This window comes from Heteronotia binoei, chromosome 1 (genome assembly GCF_032191835.1).
Source record: "Heteronotia binoei isolate CCM8104 ecotype False Entrance Well chromosome 1, APGP_CSIRO_Hbin_v1, whole genome shotgun sequence".
Lineage (NCBI taxonomy): Eukaryota > Metazoa > Chordata > Lepidosauria > Squamata > Gekkonidae > Heteronotia > Heteronotia binoei.
In genome coordinates this window covers 241,815,185-241,836,648 of record NC_083223.1, presented here as the reverse complement: position 1 = coordinate 241,836,648, position 21,464 = coordinate 241,815,185, and the positions used below count along the sequence as shown (strand labels likewise).

The 21,464-nt window shown below is 42.4% G+C and overlaps 1 protein-coding gene across 1 annotated transcript in view; it reads right to left on the bottom strand.

Annotated features, from left to right (window-relative positions):
- Positions 1-11,513, bottom strand: part of PINX1 (PIN2 (TERF1) interacting telomerase inhibitor 1) — a 77,215-nt gene extending 65,702 nt beyond the window's left edge. Inside the window, exons 1-6 of the mRNA XM_060250017.1 lie at positions 11,427-11,513; positions 9,044-9,153; positions 5,729-5,821; positions 3,797-3,875; positions 1,956-2,048; positions 1,036-1,112 (exon numbers count right to left, since the gene is read on the bottom strand). Coding sequence (XP_060106000.1) covers positions 1,036-1,112; positions 1,956-2,048; positions 3,797-3,875; positions 5,729-5,821; positions 9,044-9,153; positions 11,427-11,445 — 471 coding nt within the window. The 5' untranslated portion in view covers positions 11,446-11,513. The remainder of the gene's footprint in view (positions 1-1,035; positions 1,113-1,955; positions 2,049-3,796; positions 3,876-5,728; positions 5,822-9,043; positions 9,154-11,426) is intronic.
- Between the last annotated feature and the right edge of the window lie 9,951 nt (positions 11,514-21,464).

The following is a 21,464-nucleotide window of genomic DNA, read 5'->3' as shown; positions in this document are numbered from 1 at the left end:
AAGTTCTTGTATTGTGAGAGAGGGAGAAAAGTGCTTTTTCTCTACTTTATCCCCCGCATAACCTTGTACACTTCCTCGACACCAAACGAGCTGGAACTGCGTTCCTGTGCATTCCTGCTCAAAAAAACCCCTGTTTATAGTTAGGATTTTTGGTCCCAATGTGCATTACTTTGCACTTGGCCACGATAAACCTCATTTGCCATGTTGACACCAACTCGCCCAGCCTCAACTAGATGCCTCACAATCCTCTCTGGTTCTCACCACCCTGAACAATTTAGTGTCATCTGCAAACTTAGCCACTTCACTGTTTACTCCCAACTCCAAATCATTAATGAACAAGTTAAAAAGCACTGGTCCCAGTACTGAGCCCTGAGGTACCCCACCACTTACCACCCTCCACTCTAAAAATTGCCCATTTATACTTACTCTGTTTCCTACTATTTAGCCAGTTTTTGATCCACAAGAGGACTTGTCCTTTTACCCCATGACTCTTGAGCTTACTTAGGAGCCTTTGATGAGGAACTTTAGCTTTCTGGAAGTCGAAGTAAACAACCTCTATAGGGTCCCCTTTGTCCACATGTTTGTTCACCCCTTCAAAGAACACCTATGATCAAAGGGGACAGACAAATCTCCCTGGCAGGAGAATTCCATAATTCTGGAGCTGCTATTGAGAAAGGCCCTTTTTGAGGTTGCCACTTGCCTAGCCTCAGAGGGTATCATCAAACCCACCACTTTTCCCGCCAGGTCACAAATTACAGTACATATTGTACACACCCAAACAGAGTGCTACTGTTCCACTTAGCCAAAATATTTGACTGCAATGGTTGGGCAGGCACTGGATTCTTTGAAGTAACTGTGAGAATTAATCAGGGTAATCAGCTACTATAAAAGTGACTAACATACGAGAAACAAATATAGCAAGAACATTGTGAAGACAATAACCTTTGAATTCATGCAATTATGTTGTGGCATTTATTTCAAACAAAGCTTAAATTAAACGTATTGCTTCCTCCCAAACAGAAGCAAATCACATACCAGAGTTTTCTTGCTCTTCTGGCGTTTCCCAAAAATGCAAGACAAGTCATCTTCACTTCGGGAAGAGAGATCCTTTCCTGAAGAAAGTGATGGACAACAGAACAATCAGCTGTGTTCTTAAGTCAGTGCAATGTACAGTCTCATGTGCAAGACAAACAAAAAACACCTTCCAGATTTCCCCCCAAAAGTAACAAATTCTGGGCCAAGACAGCAATGCTTTTGTAAGGTTTCCATTAATTTCAATGGGGCTTGATGAATAGAAATTATTTTTAGGAGGAGGAGGAGAATGCAGATTTATACTCCGCCTTTGTCTCTGAATCAGAGACTCAGAGCGGCTTACAATCTCTTATATCTTCTCCCCCCACAACAGACACCCTGTGAGGTGGGTGGGACTGAGAGGGCTTTCATAGCAGCTGCCCTTTCAAGAACAATTCCTGTGGCAGCTATGGCTAACCCAAGGCCATTCCAACAGCAGCAAGTGGAGCAATGGGGAATCAAACCTGGTTCTCCCAGATAAGAGTCCGCACACTTAACCACTACACCAAACTGGCTCTCCTTATACTGCAACCTATAACAGTGTGAAGATAGCGCACATTGTAATATACCTGTTATTCATACATGGTTTAGTTTGTTTGAATTAGGCAAGAAAAGGAGCAGTTTCTCAATTCTTGCACTAATTCACCCCAGCCCTCCACACCTTCCACCCCATTGTGCCCACTTAAAGTAGTCTGTGTCTCCTCCTCTGGGAAGGGAGACTGTCATTTCTATAGCCTGATTAGTGCCCAGCATACTATTGAGGCTACATACATATATTAAGAATATGTGGGACCTCTTTTACAAAGAGGTGTTGTCAGGAATCCAGCTATCCAGAAAACTACCAACTCAGCATCGCTTTTGCGTTTTAGCTGCCTCTATTGTACCTTTGGCAAATTTCACATAATGAACTCGTTTCCGAGAGATCTTGGATTTCTCCTCAAGTTTAAATGTTTTCTTCTGTTTCCCAGAGGCCAACTCTAAAATACAAACATAAAACATTGCATGAGACTAATAAATGCCTGGAAGACAAGGCAATGGAAAAGGACCATGGCTCAGTGAGAGAGCATCTGCTTTGCGTGCAGATCCCAGGTTAAATCCCTGACATCTCCGGTTCTAAAAATAAAAAAAAAAAGGATCAGATAGTGGTGATTTGAAAGACCTCTGCCAGTCAGAGTAGACAACATGGACTTTGACAGACCAATGCTGTGACCCATAAGAAGGCAGCTTTATGCATTTATGGCTTCCTTGCTTTCGTAGGGCACTGCTAGAGTCTGATCTGGGATACTCATGCCTAAACTTCCATGGTTCACTCACTCCAGGGATCCCTGCTGTGAGAAACTTCAATTCTGTGCAGGTTACATGACTGGTTCAGTCAGGATTAAACTGCTGCTCTTCATTTTAGATTCACCCCCATGCATGATGAAGACTGCTCCCATTCTGGTTTTTGCCAACAGAATATGGTTTTTTTACACCTTTCACCTCTGCTGTCCATCAATCAGTAGCTGCTCCTTTGAATTCTGCAAATGAAGACCAATGCAAACTAAACTATGTGCAAACTTCTGCATTGGAAATTCAGAGCAACTTGTACAAAGATAGTCATGGATAATCATTGCCCATGTGTGTGCGTGTGGCAATCAGCCTGTATGCAGGAAAAACAGACCCCAATCAGAATTTCCCTAATGTTGACTTTGACCCCATGGAGGATTTCTGCAGATGAAAAGGTGGTGGTGGGGGGTGACTTTCACCAATCCATTCCTCATGTTGCAGACCTCTGAACTTCCCCCATGCTGCTCCAAGGGGGCTCCCTTTCACTCAGGAGCAACATGGGGGGTGGCATTCTAGGTGGCAGCAGGAGGGGGAAAGGAAAATTGCTTTTGTGAGCAGAAACCACTTTTCATCCATTGAAATCCCCACTGTATCCAAGCCCAGAGACTCTGCATGGAGGCAGAAATATACGTTCCATTTCCCACACAGAATGACCAACCTGCAGGTTGCATGTCTTTTCCCACAACAGCTTCCTGCATCAGAAAGTCAAGGAATCCCTGTGGGAGACAGAATCATTTCCCTGTCTATGTTCTCAGCACCACTCATGAGCCTCTGCTTTTCCCTGCTGTACTTTACTACTAGACCATCTCTTAGCTGGGCTCCAATACCGAGTGAGCTAAGCTGGGCATTAAAGTGCTTGAAGCAACAGAGAGCAGCTGGCAGGTAAAAGGTGGCAGGATGCTTTAGTGCCCCATACCTTTTGTTTTAAGTAGATCCCTGCCACAAACATGAATGGGGTTTGCCTGTTGGGCTCCCTGCCAAAGACACACACATGGGTAGTGGTTACACATGGTTGTCTACATAAGGGTTGTTCTGAATATCCTATGCAGAATTGTGCACGTAATTTGTACTGGTCTTCATTTGCAGGATGCAAACGGGCAGCTGTTGGTTGATGGACAACATAGGTCGCCGTCATTATTTCTAACTTGGCCTTCAAACATTTGTTTGTTTAATTCACACTTCACAGTATTCACCAACAGTGTCTTTGGCATCTGCTTGGAAACAGGCAGCAAGGCCTACAGGTGCCCTATATTTTAATCTCAAAAAACAAGAGATTACAGTAGCTCTAGTGCCCTCATGTGGCCAAGAGTGGCATTATATTATATTAAGAGTTTCCCAGAGCATGGATTCTCTGACACATTATACTGTTGGCACTACTTTGCAAGATTTGCTGCTTTACCTGCAACATCCTGTCCATGACAGTTGTTCAGGTCTGCCAGAAGCTGGTTGAAGTCGTCCTGATGGGCAATCCAGTTGTCCTACAAACATCACACAAGAAGCAGGATGCATTTTTACTTTTTTAAGTAGCATGGGTCTTTTCAGAGTAACACAAGTGGGTTTTTTTTAAAGATCGTTCCCGTTCCAAGAACATTACAATCTAATTTGGCACAGAGAGAGAAGCAGGAAAGATGATGAGAAAGGGGAATTGGAAATTGGAGGGGAATTATTTTTTGTGACTGGACATTTTAGAATAATTCCTTCCAGATACTGCATAAGCTCATACGTCACTAACCACAGTTCAGAACCCACAGCATGGCTTCAAAATGTTCAGAGAAACCACAGTTTAATGCTGTTCAATTAGCTTCAGCTGTCAGTCTTTTGAGCCCTCTGCATCACATAATCACACACACCTGGTCTCCATGATATAACAGCCTCTGGAGCAAAGTGTGGACACTGAGGCTCATCAATTTGGGTGCCACTCTGGTTTGGATATAATGTTCAAAGAGTGGGCAAGCTTCAAGTCTGTTCTCCCTCTTTTCTTCTACCAGCCCCACCCCAGGGCTCCAGTTACTGCCCAGATTTCCTATTTTGTTGCAAGCTCCTTTTTGCGGTTTCCAATTCAGGTTTGGAGGACAAGTGCAATACAACAGTAGCAAACCTATGGCGCAGAGTAGTAAAGCTGCAGTACTGAAGTCTAAGCACTCTGCTCATGACCTGAGTTTGATCCTGGAAGAAGCTGGGTTCACATAGCCGGCTCAAGGTTGACGCAGCCTTTACCGAGGTCAGTAAAATGAGTGCCCAGCTTGCTGGAGGGAAAGTGTAGCTGACGGGAAGGCAATGGCAAACCACACAGTTAAAAAGTCTGCTATGAAAATGTAGTGATGCGACATCATTCCGGAGTCAGAAACAACTGGTCCTTTACCCCAAAATTAGAACTGTGGTTAGCAAAGCCCACAGGTTTCCATCCTGGCTTTCTGGCTGATCACAAGCCATAGGTTGCAAGTCTGGACACCTTACCAAAGCATAGGAAAGGATCCATAACCATAGTTTGGTCTGATTCTGAACCTGACTAAATGACTTCATCCCACCCCCCCACCCCCCAGTGGGGATCCAAAGAGGCTTACAACATCATTCTCTCTTCCTCCATTTTATCTTCATAACAACCCTGAGAGGGAGGTTAGGCTGAGAGTGACTGGCTCAACATCACCAAGCTCATTTCCGTGGCTGAGTGGGGTTCAAACCAGGTTCTCCAGATCCTAGTCTGGCACTTAAACCGCTATATCACGCCAACTCTCAAGCCACAGTCTGGCTTTACATGAGTGAACCTTTGGCTCGTCAGCTTCCCCATGTGCTTCAGTTCCGTTCCTTTCACGACAAACCGGAGCTTGCTACTGTTGTATTGCACTTGTCCTCCAAACCTGAATTGGAAACCGCAAAAAGGAGCTTGCAACAAAATAGGAAATCTGGGCAGTAACTGGAGCCCTGGGGTGGGGCTGGTAGAAGAAAAGAGGGAGAACAGACTTGAAGTTTGCCCACTCTTTGAACATTATATCCAAACCAGACCACGTTTAACACAAAAGTTCACACTGACAATCATAAAAAACAATTAAATCCTAATAAACAGAGCCCATTGTGATTAACTGATACAGCATACAAATAACTAGTTAATAATATAATCGATGCATTTTGTGTTTCCCACTTCATTTTATATTTGTTTTATATTTAAAAAGTACATAAACATATTTAAAAAGTCTGGTAGTCTATTCATATCACAGAGATTTTTTTTGTTGTTTCCAGAAAATGTTTTAGCAAAGATAATATTTGCATTTAATAAAAACTCTGAAACTGAGAGCTTCCAAGGCAAATTTGGGCCAAATTTTGTTCTACTCACCTCATGGTTAATAGATGCTCCTAAGCCAAGATTGTTGTTCTTCACTTGGACTTTGATGTGCTCTGTCTTCCCTTGTTCCTGAGCCCCAAGTCCCTGCGTGAAAACAGGAGGCAAGCAGGAACATCAAATACAGGGATGCAGCAACCTGTTATCAGCTTGGAAGTGACCAGCACTGCTGCAACTGAGTCTTCCCCTGGGGTCACACCATTAAGGGTTCCAAGCCCCCTTTGTAGCTGACAGACAGGCAGGCCTACACAGGCAGCTTCCAGCCCCTCCTCAGCTTAAAGTGACTGGCCTCTCTCCCTGCTTTCTGCCCACACCAGAAAAGGAAAGGAGTGCACCGGCAGCACTTCCAGTCTGCATGACCAAGCAGAACACCCTCTTGCCTCTCACTGCAGTTATGTGTACAAATTTGTGTCTGAATTTAAGATTACATCCCTTTCAAAAAGCTGCTGAAAAGTAAAAAAAGAGCCATGGAAATCAGAAAAGTTCTACTGTTTGAGAGGATGAATACAAACTGCGCCACAAGAAACCTGCAATACATGACTACAGCTTTGTAGAGCCAACAGAAAATACCTAGTCTGTTATTTAAACTGCTATGCTACACTGGCTCTCAAACCTGGCATTATATGAGTGAACCTTTAGGTCATCTGTTTCTCCATGTGCTTCAGTTCTGTTCTTTTCATGCCAAACTGGAGCTTGCCACTGTTGTTGTACTTGTTCTCCAAACCTAAACTGGAAACTGAAGTACCAGAAGAAAGTTTGAAGTGGCAGAGTTTGAAGTTGGCCTTAAAGGTGCTACTGGATTCAATCTTTGTTCTATTATTTAAAATATTTTAAAACACTGTTTATTATTTAAACACAGGACTCGGGACTCACTTCCAAGTAGAACTGTTTAGGATTGCTCTCTTTGGCTCACAAACAAGTGTTAATTTTTATGGTCCCAGAAAATTATTGGTCATACTGGATTCAAGTGACTAATAAGGCCGCCATACTAAACTTCATACCTGCTACACAAGCGATGTCTGTATAAGAATTTGACATAATCCAAATGCATTGCTAAACATAAATGCAACATTCATCTTTAAAACAAAGGTGCTCCTCTGGTCCAGTATTTCCTAGAGCACAGGTATTGTACCACAGCAATAGAATGCTATTGAAAAAAGAGGCAGAGTCGATTTTGAGAAAGAAAGCTCTGGTCACTAAGAGGTTAAATGAAAGTCTGGAGTTGCTACAGCTCATATGAGATAAAATCTCTGTTCCACTTGTACTCTTTCTCCTCTAAACTTAGCTGCTGAGGGAAACTTCCTGGCAACATTACTATACTCATTTATATTCAACCTTGTTTAATTATTGGTGAGACCAGCCTGTATTGTATGTTTAAGAACTGTGCTTCTAATAACGTTTATTCTACAGTATGTTCTTGTAAAGGACCTATGAGGAAACAGATAATGGTCCATGCAATGTTTTTGGCTCCTGGGATGCTCTTTTTCTCACATGCTCAATTATTACTGTCTTTCCCAAAACTGGTTTTTAAATATGTGTTCATAATGGTATGTGTCATCATTTTGAGATGCTTATATTATTTTAACAGACCCCCAATGAAGTATAGGCAAAATTTACAGGAGTCATCAAGTCTAAAAAATATGTCCCTCCCCCTGCACCAATTAATTGTTTGCCTTTTAAAAAAACATCAGTTAAGAGGATAAGGGTTATACTGGACTCAGCATTATTGCTGGAGACACAAGTTCATGAATCTGCAAAAGCTTGTGCCATGAAAGCTCCCTGGGCGACCCCGGGCCAGTTCCATGGTCCCAGTCCAATCTATCTCACAGGGCTGCTGTGAGGACAAACTGGAGAAGAGGCTGGTGGAGGAGAAGAGAATGGCAGTGAAGAAGGAGCAGCCAGCTGAGTGGTTGGTGGCAAGCTGGAGGAGATGGCCATAGCAAGTTGTGTAGTGGCAGCAGGGCTGTGGCAGCAGAACAGTGGCTGGGTCTACCCCAGGAGGTGGGGGAAGCAATACCGGGAGGAAAGGGGGCCGTCCCAGCCCAGGGATTCTTGCATGTAAGGATCGTTTTGAGCTTATTTATTGCTGCTGTCCCGTCTCCATCTCCTTCTGATTTCTTGGTTGCAGTCTCCCTTTTAATTGATGATGGAGCCAAGAAATAGAAAATCTTTAACCATTTCAATTTCCTCATCCACCTTAATGTTGTGTGATACCCCAATAGTCATTACTTTTGTCTTCTTGATGCTCAGCTGAAGTCCAGCTTTGGCACTTTCTGCTTTAACATTCAACAGTAGTTGTTTCAAGTCTTCACTATCCTACCAGCAACACAATGTCATCTGCATGCCTCAAATGGCTAACATTCCTTTGACCAATTTTCACTCCACCCTGATCTAATATTAATCCAGCTTTTCTCATGATATGTTCTATATCAGGGGTGGCCAACGATAGCTCTCCAGATGTTTTTTGCCTACAACTCCCATCAGCCCCAACCATTGGCCATGCTGGCTGGGGCTGATAGGAGTTGTAGGCAAAAAACATCTGGAGAGCTACCGTAGGCCTTCCCTGTTCAATATATAGGTTGAAGAGATAGGGAGATAAAATACATCATCTAACACTTTTGCCTAACCACTCTGTTTTTCCATATTCTGTCCTACAAGTGGCTTCATGTCCAGAGTATAGTAAAAAGTGCAAACACCGAGTCGTTGCCAACCCATGGGGTGACATCACATCATGACATTTTCTTGGCAGACTTTTTGTTACGGGGTGGTTTGCCATTGTCTTCTCCATCAACCACACTTTACTCCCAGCAAGCTAGGTACTCATTTTACAAACCTTGGCAGGATGGAAGGCTGAGTCAACCTTGAGCAGGCTACCTGAACCCAGCTTCATGAACAGAGCTTGGACTGCAGTACTTCAGCTTACCATTCTGCACCACAGGGCTCCTGTCCAGAGTATAGGTTGCAGATTAAAACAACCAGATGTTGTGGCACACCTGTTTCTGTCTGGGGAAGGCAATGGCAAACCACTGTAAAAAGTCTGCCATGAAAATGTCATGATGCAACGTCACCCCAGAGTTGGAAACGACTGGTCCTTGCACAGGGGACTACCTTTACTTTTAAATACCATGTTCTGTGTTGTTTAACATGTAATGTTTAATTCTTATGCTTTGTTCCAAATTTCTACAATCCTAGCCTTATTCATTGTTTACGTGGTGTAATCCATGTTGGGTTTCAGTGGGAAAGGCAGACTACAAATAATGTTAATAAATAAAAATATCTGATTAAATCATTGCTTGCCATGAAGATTACCTTTCCTTTTGACCAGCCCATCTTTTCCAACATTTTCTGGCCAAATTTTGATTCATCTTTACTCCATACGCTATTTCGGGGATCCACAGACCATTTCTGTTTGCGACGTGCTACAAAAAGGAGACAAACAATGAAGGTTCCACCTGGCCACGTCTCCTCCACTGGTTAATTCCTTTCCCCCTTTAAGGACATCAACAGAACAGTTTCCTCCTAAGATCTTGCATAAGATTATGCATATGCTTGCATAAAGAGGAGTAACTCAGTTGCTAACTCTGAGAGATGAGAAACAGAGGACAGGCCAAGGCAATTCAGAAAAGTAAGACGTAGCAGGGCATTTATGCTCCTTCCCTGCATTGACAGCTTTTTTTTTTAAAGATGATGCAATAAAGTGGCCACTCAGAAGGTCTACTGCCTACAATTCTCTTAGTGATAGTTGAGACTTAGAAGTACTAATCTCTGTGGCTGGGGTGGGTCCTAAATCTCCCTAGTTATGGAAAGGGAAACTGTACAGACAGAATTTTACCCAATGGTTCAGTTAAGCCTGCTCCCAGTGTTCTAGGCAAGGAATTTAAAAGCACTAGAAGAATGTGAAAGCATTTGGCATGTCTGCTTAGCATATGTTAGCCCTCCTTGGTACACACACACACACACTTGCACCCATATGCACACTTTTGCTTGGTTTGCTTTTACAGTGGTATTCTACTCCTCCTACTGCCTTTGTTTCCTTGCTCTTTGACCCTCATTCTTAGGTTAATTTCTTAAATGTTCTTGCTGTAAATTATGGCTCTATATTGTATATTACAATAACTTGTAACAGGTCTTGAGAACCGTTCTCATGAATATGGAGCACAAATAATTTAAATAAACAAGGAAACAGGGATTCCATTCCCACCATACCAACATTCCCACTTTAATATATATATACACACACACACACACACACACACACACACACACACACCTTATAATGAGTAGATGATTAAACCAACTAACTCAGTGTTCTCTATTCTGGCTGGAAACAGCTTTCTGGCATCTCAGATGACTGCTAGAGATCCTTTAAGTAGAAACTCTGAGGATCGAACCCGAGATGTTCTGCATGCAAGGCAATACTCCCCAACTGAGCTATGATCCCTTCACTTCCATCAATCTTCTTCCCTGTATTAATCCCCAGTACTTATTGGTCAACATCTTCCCATTCACCTTTCCACCTATTATAGAACTTATTACAGAACAAAATCCTTGTTTGGAAGGACTGCTTCACTGTTACATTTACTATGCTTCACTTCTAAAATGAGATGTTAGGTCTGAAACTGACTTGAGAGCCATCTCTCCATCTATCCTGATTGCTCCCTACCCTAAGGGCATGACTGAAAGGTTCAGACTGAAATTGCACAACAGAAATTCTCAAAAGGAAGGCGACTTCTTTGCTTCTGTTACTCAAGGAAACTCCCAGCCCATGCTTAAAGAGCATCCTTTTAGAACTATCACTTGGGTTTCAAGATTCAAGAATTAAAACAGAGGTATGGTATCAAACTTAGATGCTCAAACTTTGTTCTTCTATTTATGTGCTAAAGTGTTGCGTTTTTTTAACAACATGGTAGATCTTATTCATTTGGCTTCCCAGCTGTCAGGGAAAGGAGTTTAAGATAAGAAATGACGATGGGGGGGGGGGAGCTATTTTCTGTTCAGTTTGATAAGCGTTTTCACTAATCAACTCCGAAGACTGCCACAGGACAGCACAGACAGTTTCAAGAGGGGAATGGATAAGCATATGGAGCAGAAGTCCATCAGTGGCTACTAGCCACAGCGTATTGTTGGAACTCTCTGTCTGGGGCAAGTGATGCTCTGTATTCTTGGTGCTTTGGGCGGGGGGGGGGAGGGAGCACAGTGGGAGGGCTTCTAACCCCACTGGTGAACCTCCTGATGGCACTTGGGGTTTTTGGCCACTGAGGGACACAGAGGGTTGGGCTGGATGGGCCACTGGCCTGACCCAACATAGCTTCTCTTATGAAGCCCTTCACGTTCAAACCGCGAGCCCAAAAGGCGCACAGCCAGTCTCTGCCCCAGTGCCTCCGAACCTGACGAGGCAGAATCAAGACGGTAGGCTTGCGAGAACTTTGCCACAGATTTCTCATCTGTTCCCATTAGGTTACCCCTTCTGGCACCAGGAATTTCTGTTAAACAGCCATATACCCTCCTCCGCTCCCACCAAACACTCCCGCCTTAGCTACCACTCTTCTCCTCTGACGCGCTAGCCAACGCCTCGAATCTCAGGGTCCGATCCTCGGGAGACGTGGCCTTGCTGCCTCCTTCTTCTTTAACCCCCTCTCTTGCTCAGTCGCACATAAGAGAGAATACTTAGCCCTGCCGACTTCACACTCACGTTCCGCCAGCATCGCCATCTTGGACCGGTAAAGGGCCCTTCTCCCAAAGCTGGCGCGCGAGAACGTCAAGCGCCGCCATTTTGGCGAGACGATAACTGATGTGGCTGTCTAAGACAATGCCTGATTAAAACAAAGGGAAGCAATGAAACGTAGGCGTAGGTTTGGTTTTCCAAAGTTGGCCAGTTTTGGAGGTGGGGATGGATGAAGGAGGTGAGGTCGTCTGAAAGAAATTTACTCCCGGCTCTTTTTCAAAATATATAACGGGCGATGCCGCAGGCAGCAGTGATTTCTATCATGACTGAAGCATTTGGCGAAGAAGGGGGATGGTTTCCTCGTTGCTTTCCCGCGTTTTCGGTCTCAGGTGTCTTGCGTTTTAAAGTAGCTGCCAAATTGCCTGACATTCAGCAGGTGAAATTTTCCAAGGCAGCCCTTAACTTTAGCACTCTTATTTGTTCTGCAACCTAATGCATAAAAGCAGGGCTTTTTTGTAGCAGGAACTTCTTTATATATTAGCCACACACCACTGAGGTAGCCAATCCTGGAGTTTACAGTAGGCCTAGTACTAAGAGCCCTGGAAGCTTAGGAGGATTGGCTGCAGAAAAGGGGTGTGGCCTAATATGCAAAGGAGTTCCTGCTACAAAAAGCCCGCATCTTTCTGCACGTAATAGACGTATCAGGCAAACTTCCTTTTGGAGTTCCCTTCCCCAATGCGGAAAGGCTAAAAAAGCTGGGGGTTTGTTATCAACTATGGAAATAGGTGGGAAGGACAGAGGTTGATGTAACCCAATTTTAAAAGTTCAGAGCAATCCTATTCAGGTTGTACTCATTTGGTTTACACCCAGGAAAGTGCTTTTAGGATTGGACTGTTTATCATCTAGGGAAGCCAGTTGGTAGCGGGTTCAGGATTATAAAAAAACAGCCATTTCTTCACTCAGTGTCTCGTTAGCAATTTGTCATGGTGGCCCCTAACACTGCTGAATTACTAAAGGACAGGGTCACAACAGGTGTTTACCTGTAATTCCTAAATGGAACTTCAACTTGGAAAGACAAATTGGAAAAGGATTGTTAACAGGAAAGAGACAGGTCCTTCATGCCCTTGCAGATTTTTTACAGACATCTGGCTAGCCTCTGCTGAGAACACAACACTGGACTCGGGGTGGAAAGTACCATCAAGTCGGAGATGATTTATAGCAACCCAGTAGTGTTTTCAAGGCAAGAGGAGTTCAGTGGTAGTTTTCCATTTCCTGCCTCTGCAAAGCGACCCTGGACTTTCTTGGTTGTCTTCCATCCAAATACTAACCAGGGCCAATCCCCTGCTTAGCTTCCAAGATCTGATGAGATTGGGCTAGCGTAGACCATCCAAACTGGACTAGAGTAACCATATTCTGATGTAGCAGGGCATTTCTTATTTTTATGAAACTATAAAACTTTCCTTTCTTCATAAGTTTCTTGCCTTGCCCTGTAAAACCACTAGCTGGCAATATTGAGTATCCTTAAGAAAAAAGGATTCCAGGAACTCAGTTTTGTAATATACCGTAATGACCATTTTCATCATTGGTACTTTATAAAGCTTCCAGTTCTGATATCTGGATGTCCATACATACGTTTAAATAGACATTTGATTTAAAACAGGTTATCTTCTGTTTTCGCTTCTGCTTAAACATTTTCAATTGATGCATTTCACACAAAGGTATTTTCTGGCAACTGGTGAAAATGCCCTCCTAGGTATATCACAATTGCTATCTATCTCATAATGAGCCTACAAACTCTTGGGGTTGCCTGGCTGTGCCTTTTGTTTGGGTGTGGATATCTACAGGGCACATTCCTTTTTCATGGAAGCTCCTTTTTCTACAGAACAGGCTGCCAAAGTATGTGTGAAAGACACCATAATTATTGGCTTGAGTGTGCAAATGTACTATTGAACAGTCTCATACTGAATCAGACCATTAGTCCATTTAGCTCCAAATGGTCAAGTGTGACTAGCAGCAGCTCTGCAGGATAACAGGCAGTGAAAGGCCAGTCCCAATACCTCCTACCAGAGATTTTTTTAACTATTCTTACAGGTAACCAGAGTCTTCCTCTGGCTAATGTCCTTGGATTGGTTACTGCCTGTTTTTATTGAGCATACAAGTATTTTAGCTTGTTAAATTATATGCATGTTTCAGTTTTTATCTTTAACTGATTGTAAGTAGCTTTAAACTTTAATAAAACAGGAATCCCATGGCACCTTAAAGGCTAAAAATAAAAAAAATTCCAGCATTTAATGAGTCAGAGCTTATTTTATCAAATATATCCACCAGGCTGATTTATATACACAATAAAAAGGAGAAGGGAGAATTACACAGAGGAGCCAATTAAAGACGATACAATCCAAAGTGTAACCAGTTCACAACAATCCTGTGAGTTAGGTGAGGCTGACAGAGACGGGCCCAAGTTCACCCAGTGAGCATCCATAGCAGTGTGGGGATTTCAATCTGGGTCTCTCAGACCCCAACCTAACACTCTAACCAGAACACTATGTATGTTCTAAATGCATTTTTATATAACTAATGGAGATACGGTGAGTTTTAAATCTGAATAATAAAAGATTATGCTGATGTCTGCCTTGTCCCAGTCTAGGCTCAAAGCTGTTTGTTCAATGGCATCCTTGAATCTGAAGGTATAGCTCAGTGACAGAGCATCTGATTGCAGATCAAGAGTTTCCTGATTTGAATCCAGATGCCCCTTTCTTTGGGGAAGGGCTGTGGCTCAGAGCTAGAGCATCTGGTTGGCATGCAGGAAGTCTTGCTTCTCAGTAATAGAGTGCCAGAGTGGTGTAGTAGTTAAGAGCAGTGGACTCTAATCTGGAGAACCAGGTTTGATTCCTCACTCCTCAACATGAAGCCAGCTGGGTGCCCTTAGGTCAGTCACAGTTCTCTCAGAACTCTTCCAGCTTCTCCTACCTCACAAGGTGACTGTTGTGGGGAGAGGAAGAGAAGGCAGATTTTAAACCACTGAGACTCCATAGGGTACAGAAGAGCTGAGTATAAAAATAGCTCTTCATCTCCAGTTGAAGGATCAGGAAGGTGATATGAAAGACCTCTGCTTGAGACTTGGAGAGCTGCTGCTAGTTGGAGAGGCCCCGTGGGATTTGGCTCAGTTCCACAGGTCTTGTAAGACCGAACTGTTCCAGTGGGCATATGATAAAGGATGGTAAGGACTAAAAAACCCAGTTAACCTCCCTCTTTTCATTTTATTTTTTTCCTCTCCTTTCCCCTTTCTTATATTTTATTCCCTTCTCATTCTGGTGTGTATTTTCTTTTCCTAATCCCATCTCCACCCTATTCCTTTACCTTTTAGTGTAGTTAGTTCTATTCATGCTGAGCTGTGAGTCCTTGTGCTTATTCTCTCTCCATCTGTTCACTAGTAATGGACTGCTGGGGTGCCATCTGATAGTTGTCGATTGTTAGGTTTTAAAAAATGTGGATTTTATTCTAATGCTGATTTTATTGTATGCAATTGTTGGAAGTTGCCCTGAGCTCTACTTTATGGGGAAAGGAGCAGGAAACAAGTCTAATCAATCAATCACTCAAAGAAATACTGACCTTGATGGACCAAGGGTCTGATTCAGCTTCATGTGTTCAGTCAGCGGATCAACGTGCCTTACTCTACAGAGCAGCTCTTCCACTGGCAATCACCATAAGTCTGGTCTGCTTGCTTACTCTGTGACAACAGCCAGGCAAGTTGCCTGATCACTGCCAAAGCCTTCACTATCATCAAGAAAGTACATCTTGGATCTTTCTTATTCACAGACATGGTGACCAAACTGAGTATGGCAGTTCCATAAAAGATAGGAAGCTAACCTAAGATTCCTTGATTGTTAAAAATCTCAAAACAGCACTTTTAAAAAACAATATTATCTCAAATTGCAACCTGGAGGTACTTTTTAAGAATTACAGGACCACGATGAGAGCCACTTTTCTATGCATTATCTGGTGCAGTCAAAACATTTCAAGACCCACAACCATATGGGTGAGCTAATTTTGAAAGCCCTTGATATGAAATTAACATCTCTGACTCCAATGGGGTGCTAATTCCATTGGAAAGATGCATGCAAATGGTCTTACCTGTGTGGTCCACACCTTTGCACATCAGAGGAGGGGATGTGACTCAGTTCTTTGCGCACAGACAGTTCCGGGTTCAATCCCTGGCATCTCCATTTAAAGGGTCTCAGCCAGCAAATGTCGAGAAAGATCTTTGTGAGTTTTTAAAGGGCCACTGCCAGTCAGAGATACAGCACTGGATGGTCTACTTGCCTGCTTAGTGTAAGGCAGCTTTTATGTTCTCTATGGAATTCATTGCACTAGACTTTCAGCATGGTTTATGGAACTTTTTCCTTTACACAGTGCTTAGGATTGGAAAATGGGAGATTTGTGTGACAACCAGGAATGTACCCCTATATGCAGACTTTGAGTTGTATTTACCAGTATCTTAGATCATCTCTTGTGCTGGGCAGTCTCTTCTATAGATGCTGCAAATCTTCCTTCCATTTTTATCCCTGTACAATTTTCTGCACTACATCTTTTCTTTCAGGTCAGTGAAATGCAGCTCTTGGATCAGCAGCTGGCTGGATTAGCAAATTCTTGTGCAGTGATTCCCTTTGGATGCTAGCTGGCCTCTAGCCATTCCAACTGCATCCCACTCAGAGACCTTTGGACAACTGGCATTTCCAAGCATGCCTCATTTTTTTTTCTTGCTCCCAGTCATCAGATTCTTTGGAAAGCAAAAAAAAGGCAACAAGGTCACAACTGGTTAATCACACAGCAGGGATCTTTTTATCACACAGCAGGGATCTCTGTGGCAAAGGTAGGAAGAAGAGACCATGACAACTCAACTGCTTTTGTCCTGTGATTGTTTCCTTGAAGCTAAATTCAACTGAAATCACTGGGGCTTATTTCCAGGTAACATGGTTATTAGTAGGATGTCAAGTAATTTATACTCAAAGTGCAAGATATAGGTTTGCATTTCGTATCAGCTGTCTCATTTTATATGTCACAACCGGAGTACACCAGTTGCCCTTGGTAGTTCTGTTGTATGACTGCTGCAGCATGAACAGCCAGGTGGAGAGAAAGAAGAAGCCACACCACAACAAACAGGTTATTATTAAAATGAACTGTTTATATTATCTCAGTTGAGTCAATACAGTATAATGTATTAAAATGGAAAGGTACAAAATTGAAATAAATACTTTCTGAGTCATGTATAAATCTTTTGTCAAGATGACATTTTTTCTTTTTTTTGTGGTTTTTTGTGTTTGTTTCTTTTCATCAGTACATGTTTCAATAACATTTAAAATGACATTTAAAGTATCATCTAAAATATGGTTCGTGGAAGAAAGACGCTCAACTAAAAAAAAAAATTTGGCTTGTTTTGGCATGAGATCTTGACATAATCGGGGTTCCCCAAAACCACGTGAATGGTGGTAAAATATTAAATGCTTCAACTCATTTTTAAAAAAATAAACAGGCTTTACAAAACCCCCTCTGATCCTTTATTCAACCACTCTCCTGGGTACTCTGCACTTAATATATACATTCATTATTGTCCAAGGGAAGACAGCCACTGACTTTCATTGAAAACAGCTTGGCGGAGTAAAACTTAATATTATGCGGCTGACAGTGACAATTTATACAGGATTTTTTGTTTTACAAAGAAGGATACGTTTCATCAGTAAAGAAATACTGCACAGAAATTTTTTAAAAATACACATCGAATAGGGGAAAAGGCAGTTATATGCAGTCTAGGTCTGAAGCAAGAAGCAATAGCCACAGAAAGGAGTGGATTTAAAAAAAAACCTAGGTAGAAAGGAATCACTTTGTGCAGGTTAACATGTGATCTGACTCACTTGGTATGAAGGTGCGCTGAAATCAACTGCCTCAATTTAAAAAAAACCAATAACACTACATCCAGGGTTGGGATTTTAGGTTTCTGCAAACTCATCCCTTAAAGCAACAGAAAAGCCGCAGGGGCTTTTCATATACTGATCTGCATGTAATTCTGCTGGTGGCTTGCAGAAGGAGGAATTGGGGTAGTATGCATATACCACCACCACCACCCTGCCTCAGAATATAGAAAGTTATGCATGACTAACAATGAAGTCCAAAACAGACTTGCACCTTGTTGGTCCAAAGCAGCAGAACAAAGACCAATACAGTTTTATTCAAGGTATATGCTTGTGTGTATGCACATGAAAGTTTATACTTTGAATAAAACTGGTCATTAAAGGTACCACTGGACTCAAACTCTGTTCTACCTTTCTAAATCCACTTACATCAATGGAGAAATAAGTGTAACTGCTTAGGATTGTGCTGTGTGTGATGTGGGATTTGTGTGATCTGTTTTTCCTCTTCCTTTACTGAGATGTAAGGATTGTGCAAATCAAGTGACTTGTGAAGGCACCTGCCTCACACACAAATCCCTATATAAGATGAAGAATGTGCAATCTGTAGGGGTTCCCCTTGCCCCCATACCCACTGCTTGCTATTGCCTGAACTTGTCTGTAAGTCCTGATGAGTTTATAGGTCAGTGATTTGTGTCAAGTTACTATCTTCCAAGCACAAGCATGATCTCCTGAAGACAAAGCCAGAGCTAATCAATGTCATAGTGAAGCTACTATGGTGTGATATGTTTTAGGGCTAAGATTATTATTGGCATATTATGAACCAGGCAGCATATCCCCACGATTGACTCCAGAGATATGTTCAGTTTGGCCAAGACTGCAGATGCTCGGGGAAGGACACTGCCTCCAGCAAATGACAAGGGACTTCTGGGAGGGTGAACAGTTTCCTCCCCAGAATACCACCCACAAAGCAAGTATTGCTAATTCCAGTTGACACAGTTAGATTGACCTCCAATTGCTGCCTTTTTTGTACTCTCCATTTCTTCTGCATCTCGTCCTTCTAGTGGCCGTGTCCCTCAAATGATGTGAGCTGCTTTGTGAGGCAATCCTCATTGGAAAAGTGGGATGTGAACACACATCAGATGATTTAGTCTACAAGTCACAATCACTTTCTTAGGAGCAAGCCCTGGTGAATATAATGGGATTTACTTCTGTGTAGGCCTTCTGAGAAATGCTTTCTTAGTTGCACTACATTAAGATTAGGGTTGCCAGACCCCTTCCCTGGTAGGGGTCCCACACCACTAGGTTGCACTGCCTCACGGCTGATCAGCTGGCCAGCAGGAGGGTGGGAAAAACAGTGGGGCCCAGTTGATGTTGCAGCAACATGTCTATGTAAAAGTGACATCATCACATCAGTGACATCAGGACATGCTCTGGTATCTGGCCAAAAACTTGATGGTAGAAGTGCTGTGTGATGATGTCACATCAGAAGTGATGTAGATACATCACTACAACATTGGCTGGGCCTTCAAGTCCCCCTCATCCCTGGCCAGTTCCCAGAGGGCACCTGGCAACTCTAATTTTGTCTGATCATGACAATGGCTTAGTAGCTTCAAATCATGCCCCCCTCCCCCCACACTTTCTTTCATTGCTTTTCTCCAACATTATTGCTCTCTCTCTTTTTGTTTTTCTAATACATTTAATATATTCAGAAACTATCTTAATGTATGTTGGTTACATGGATGTTATAACAATTCCCCACTACCCTTTTTCTTCTTGACTTAGTAGCTGCTTTTCTTCTTTGTTTCTCTGTCTGTCCCACCCTGTTGTTTAAACATATATACATATTTGCTGACTCAATCTAAGGAACTGAGGGACCAAGTAAGATCCTTCTTTTATCTTTGCTAATGGCACATTAGTTCAAAACTAACAAACTGCTCTATTTCACTTTGAGAGGAAATTGTCAGGTAGGTATCAGGTTTAGGACTTAGAAGATGAACTGGCAGCAGGGATGAAGTAACTTTGTATAAATATAAATGATCGTTTGTCATAATAACTAAGTAGCTATCTGGTTATACAGACAGGTCTTTGAAACTGTTGAGAGAGATCAAGCATTCTTCTCAAAAATACTTAAGTTTGTGAAGACAGGAACATTCACACAAGTTTCAATTTCTCTTCTTAACCACCTGATGGGGTGGTTAAGTTCCAGTTTCTCTTCTTAATCACTTGATTCTTAAGCCTCTTTAATAGGAGCTATTTCCCGCAGGGAAGGACTACTTGTCCCACTTCTCTAATTCAGGATCTTCCTTCATTCTCTCACTCTGCTTAACCCTCCTTCACTGTTTTCATTCCACTTTCAACTATCATTCTTAACTGCCACTCTTACCCGTAGAATTCCATTTGACTCCCCTGTCATTCAAGGTTTGCAGACCAGGTTAAAGTATTAATTATTTACTGTCTGTTACAGGTGTATTAAATTGTTGATATAATACCCGACTTTAAAAAAAAGTTGTACAGGGTAATCCTAAATGCAATTACACCTTAAACCCATTGAAGTCAAAGGGCTTAGAAAGGTATAACTCTGCTTAGGATTGCACATAGCATAACCCATCCTTCTCCCTATGAACTGAAGCAGAAGTTTGTACTTAACTGCTTAAGGCATGAAAAGTCTCTGGTTCAACCTTGTTTCTAATATGAATCTTTATATGGTCTTAGGCCAGTCAATGTCTGCCTTTTGCAATCTGATGAAGGGACCTCTGAAGCATGGAAGTTAAGGATGGGATCAGCTGTGTTAGTTTGTAAGTTTCCACTGGACTCCCCTTTTATTTTGCCTTATCCTGGCCTATTGTGAAGATAACACAGGAGAACTGTTTTGGACACTTGGAATATGATGTGTGAATAGTAAATATTATCCTGCAAGATCATAGCTCAGCAAGTTGCGATTTTGTACATTTCCCAGGAAGTGGCAAGCTGCAATCTCAGTGCACAACTGTAGCATGTGAAAGCGATGGATAACTATGCCACATTCCTCTCCACACCAATTGTATATTTTAACCCTGCTCTGTATTTTTCACACACTCAAAATAAAACTTTGGTTACTTTCTCCTCACATTTTGCAACCTTTAGTAGTTGCAGAACTCTTATGATATGCATCCATAGTTGTACTGTTAGAGCCAACTAGATTTATGATGGATAAGCTATGCCAACTTGGAGGAAAATACTGGCCAGGGATATGGCTATCTGCTATCCATGGTCCCAAAAGTTTCTCTTACACTAACTCCTTTTTTTTCCTCATTGGCTATAGAGGGTTTATAATAAAATGACTCAAAAGAGGTATTTTAGATTTTTTCAGTCTTACCCTCTTCCATGCTTCCCTCAAAAAATGTAGCCTTTGGCGGGAGAGGGCGGGGTATAAGAATAAAATTATTATTATTATTATTATTATTAGTTGAAAAGAAGTCTTTTTAGGCAACATGTCACAAGGATGAGGTCACTTCCCACCTATACCTTTGAAGATTTAGGGGGTGGTCATCAGAGATAAGGCCTTTTCTGCAGTAGCACCTTGTTTGTGAAATTCCCTGCCCACATCTGTCTGCCTGGCACCAAGCCTTGGTGGGCTTTTGGTAGACAAAAAAAAATTTGTTTGCATAGATCTTTGGCTAGATTTAGCTGATTTTTGTAGTTTTGGTGGGTTGTTTTTGTTACTGGCTTATTGGACATGTTGCTGGTTAATTTACCAGTTTGGTGTAGTGGTTAAGTGTGCGGACTCTTATCTGGGAGAACCGGGTTTGATTCCCCACTCCTCCACTTGCACCTGCTGAAATGGCCTTGGGTCAGCCATAGCTCTGGCAGAGGTTGTCCTTGAAAGGGCAGCTGCTGTAAGAGCCCTCTCCAGCCCCACCCACCTCACAGGGTGTCTGTTGTGGGGGAGGAAGGTAAAGGAGATTGTGAGCCGCTCTGAGACTCTTCGGAGTGGAGGGCGGGATATAAATCCAATATCTTCTTCTTCTTCTTCTTACTTGGTCTGAAACTATTATTTTAATGTGATTGTAATTATGCTGTAAGCTGCCTCACCAGTTATTTGCTATGCAGGGTATCCATATTTGTTTATTTAAAATTTGGCCAATATGATTCTGTCTGAATTGTGACCTCTTTTTGA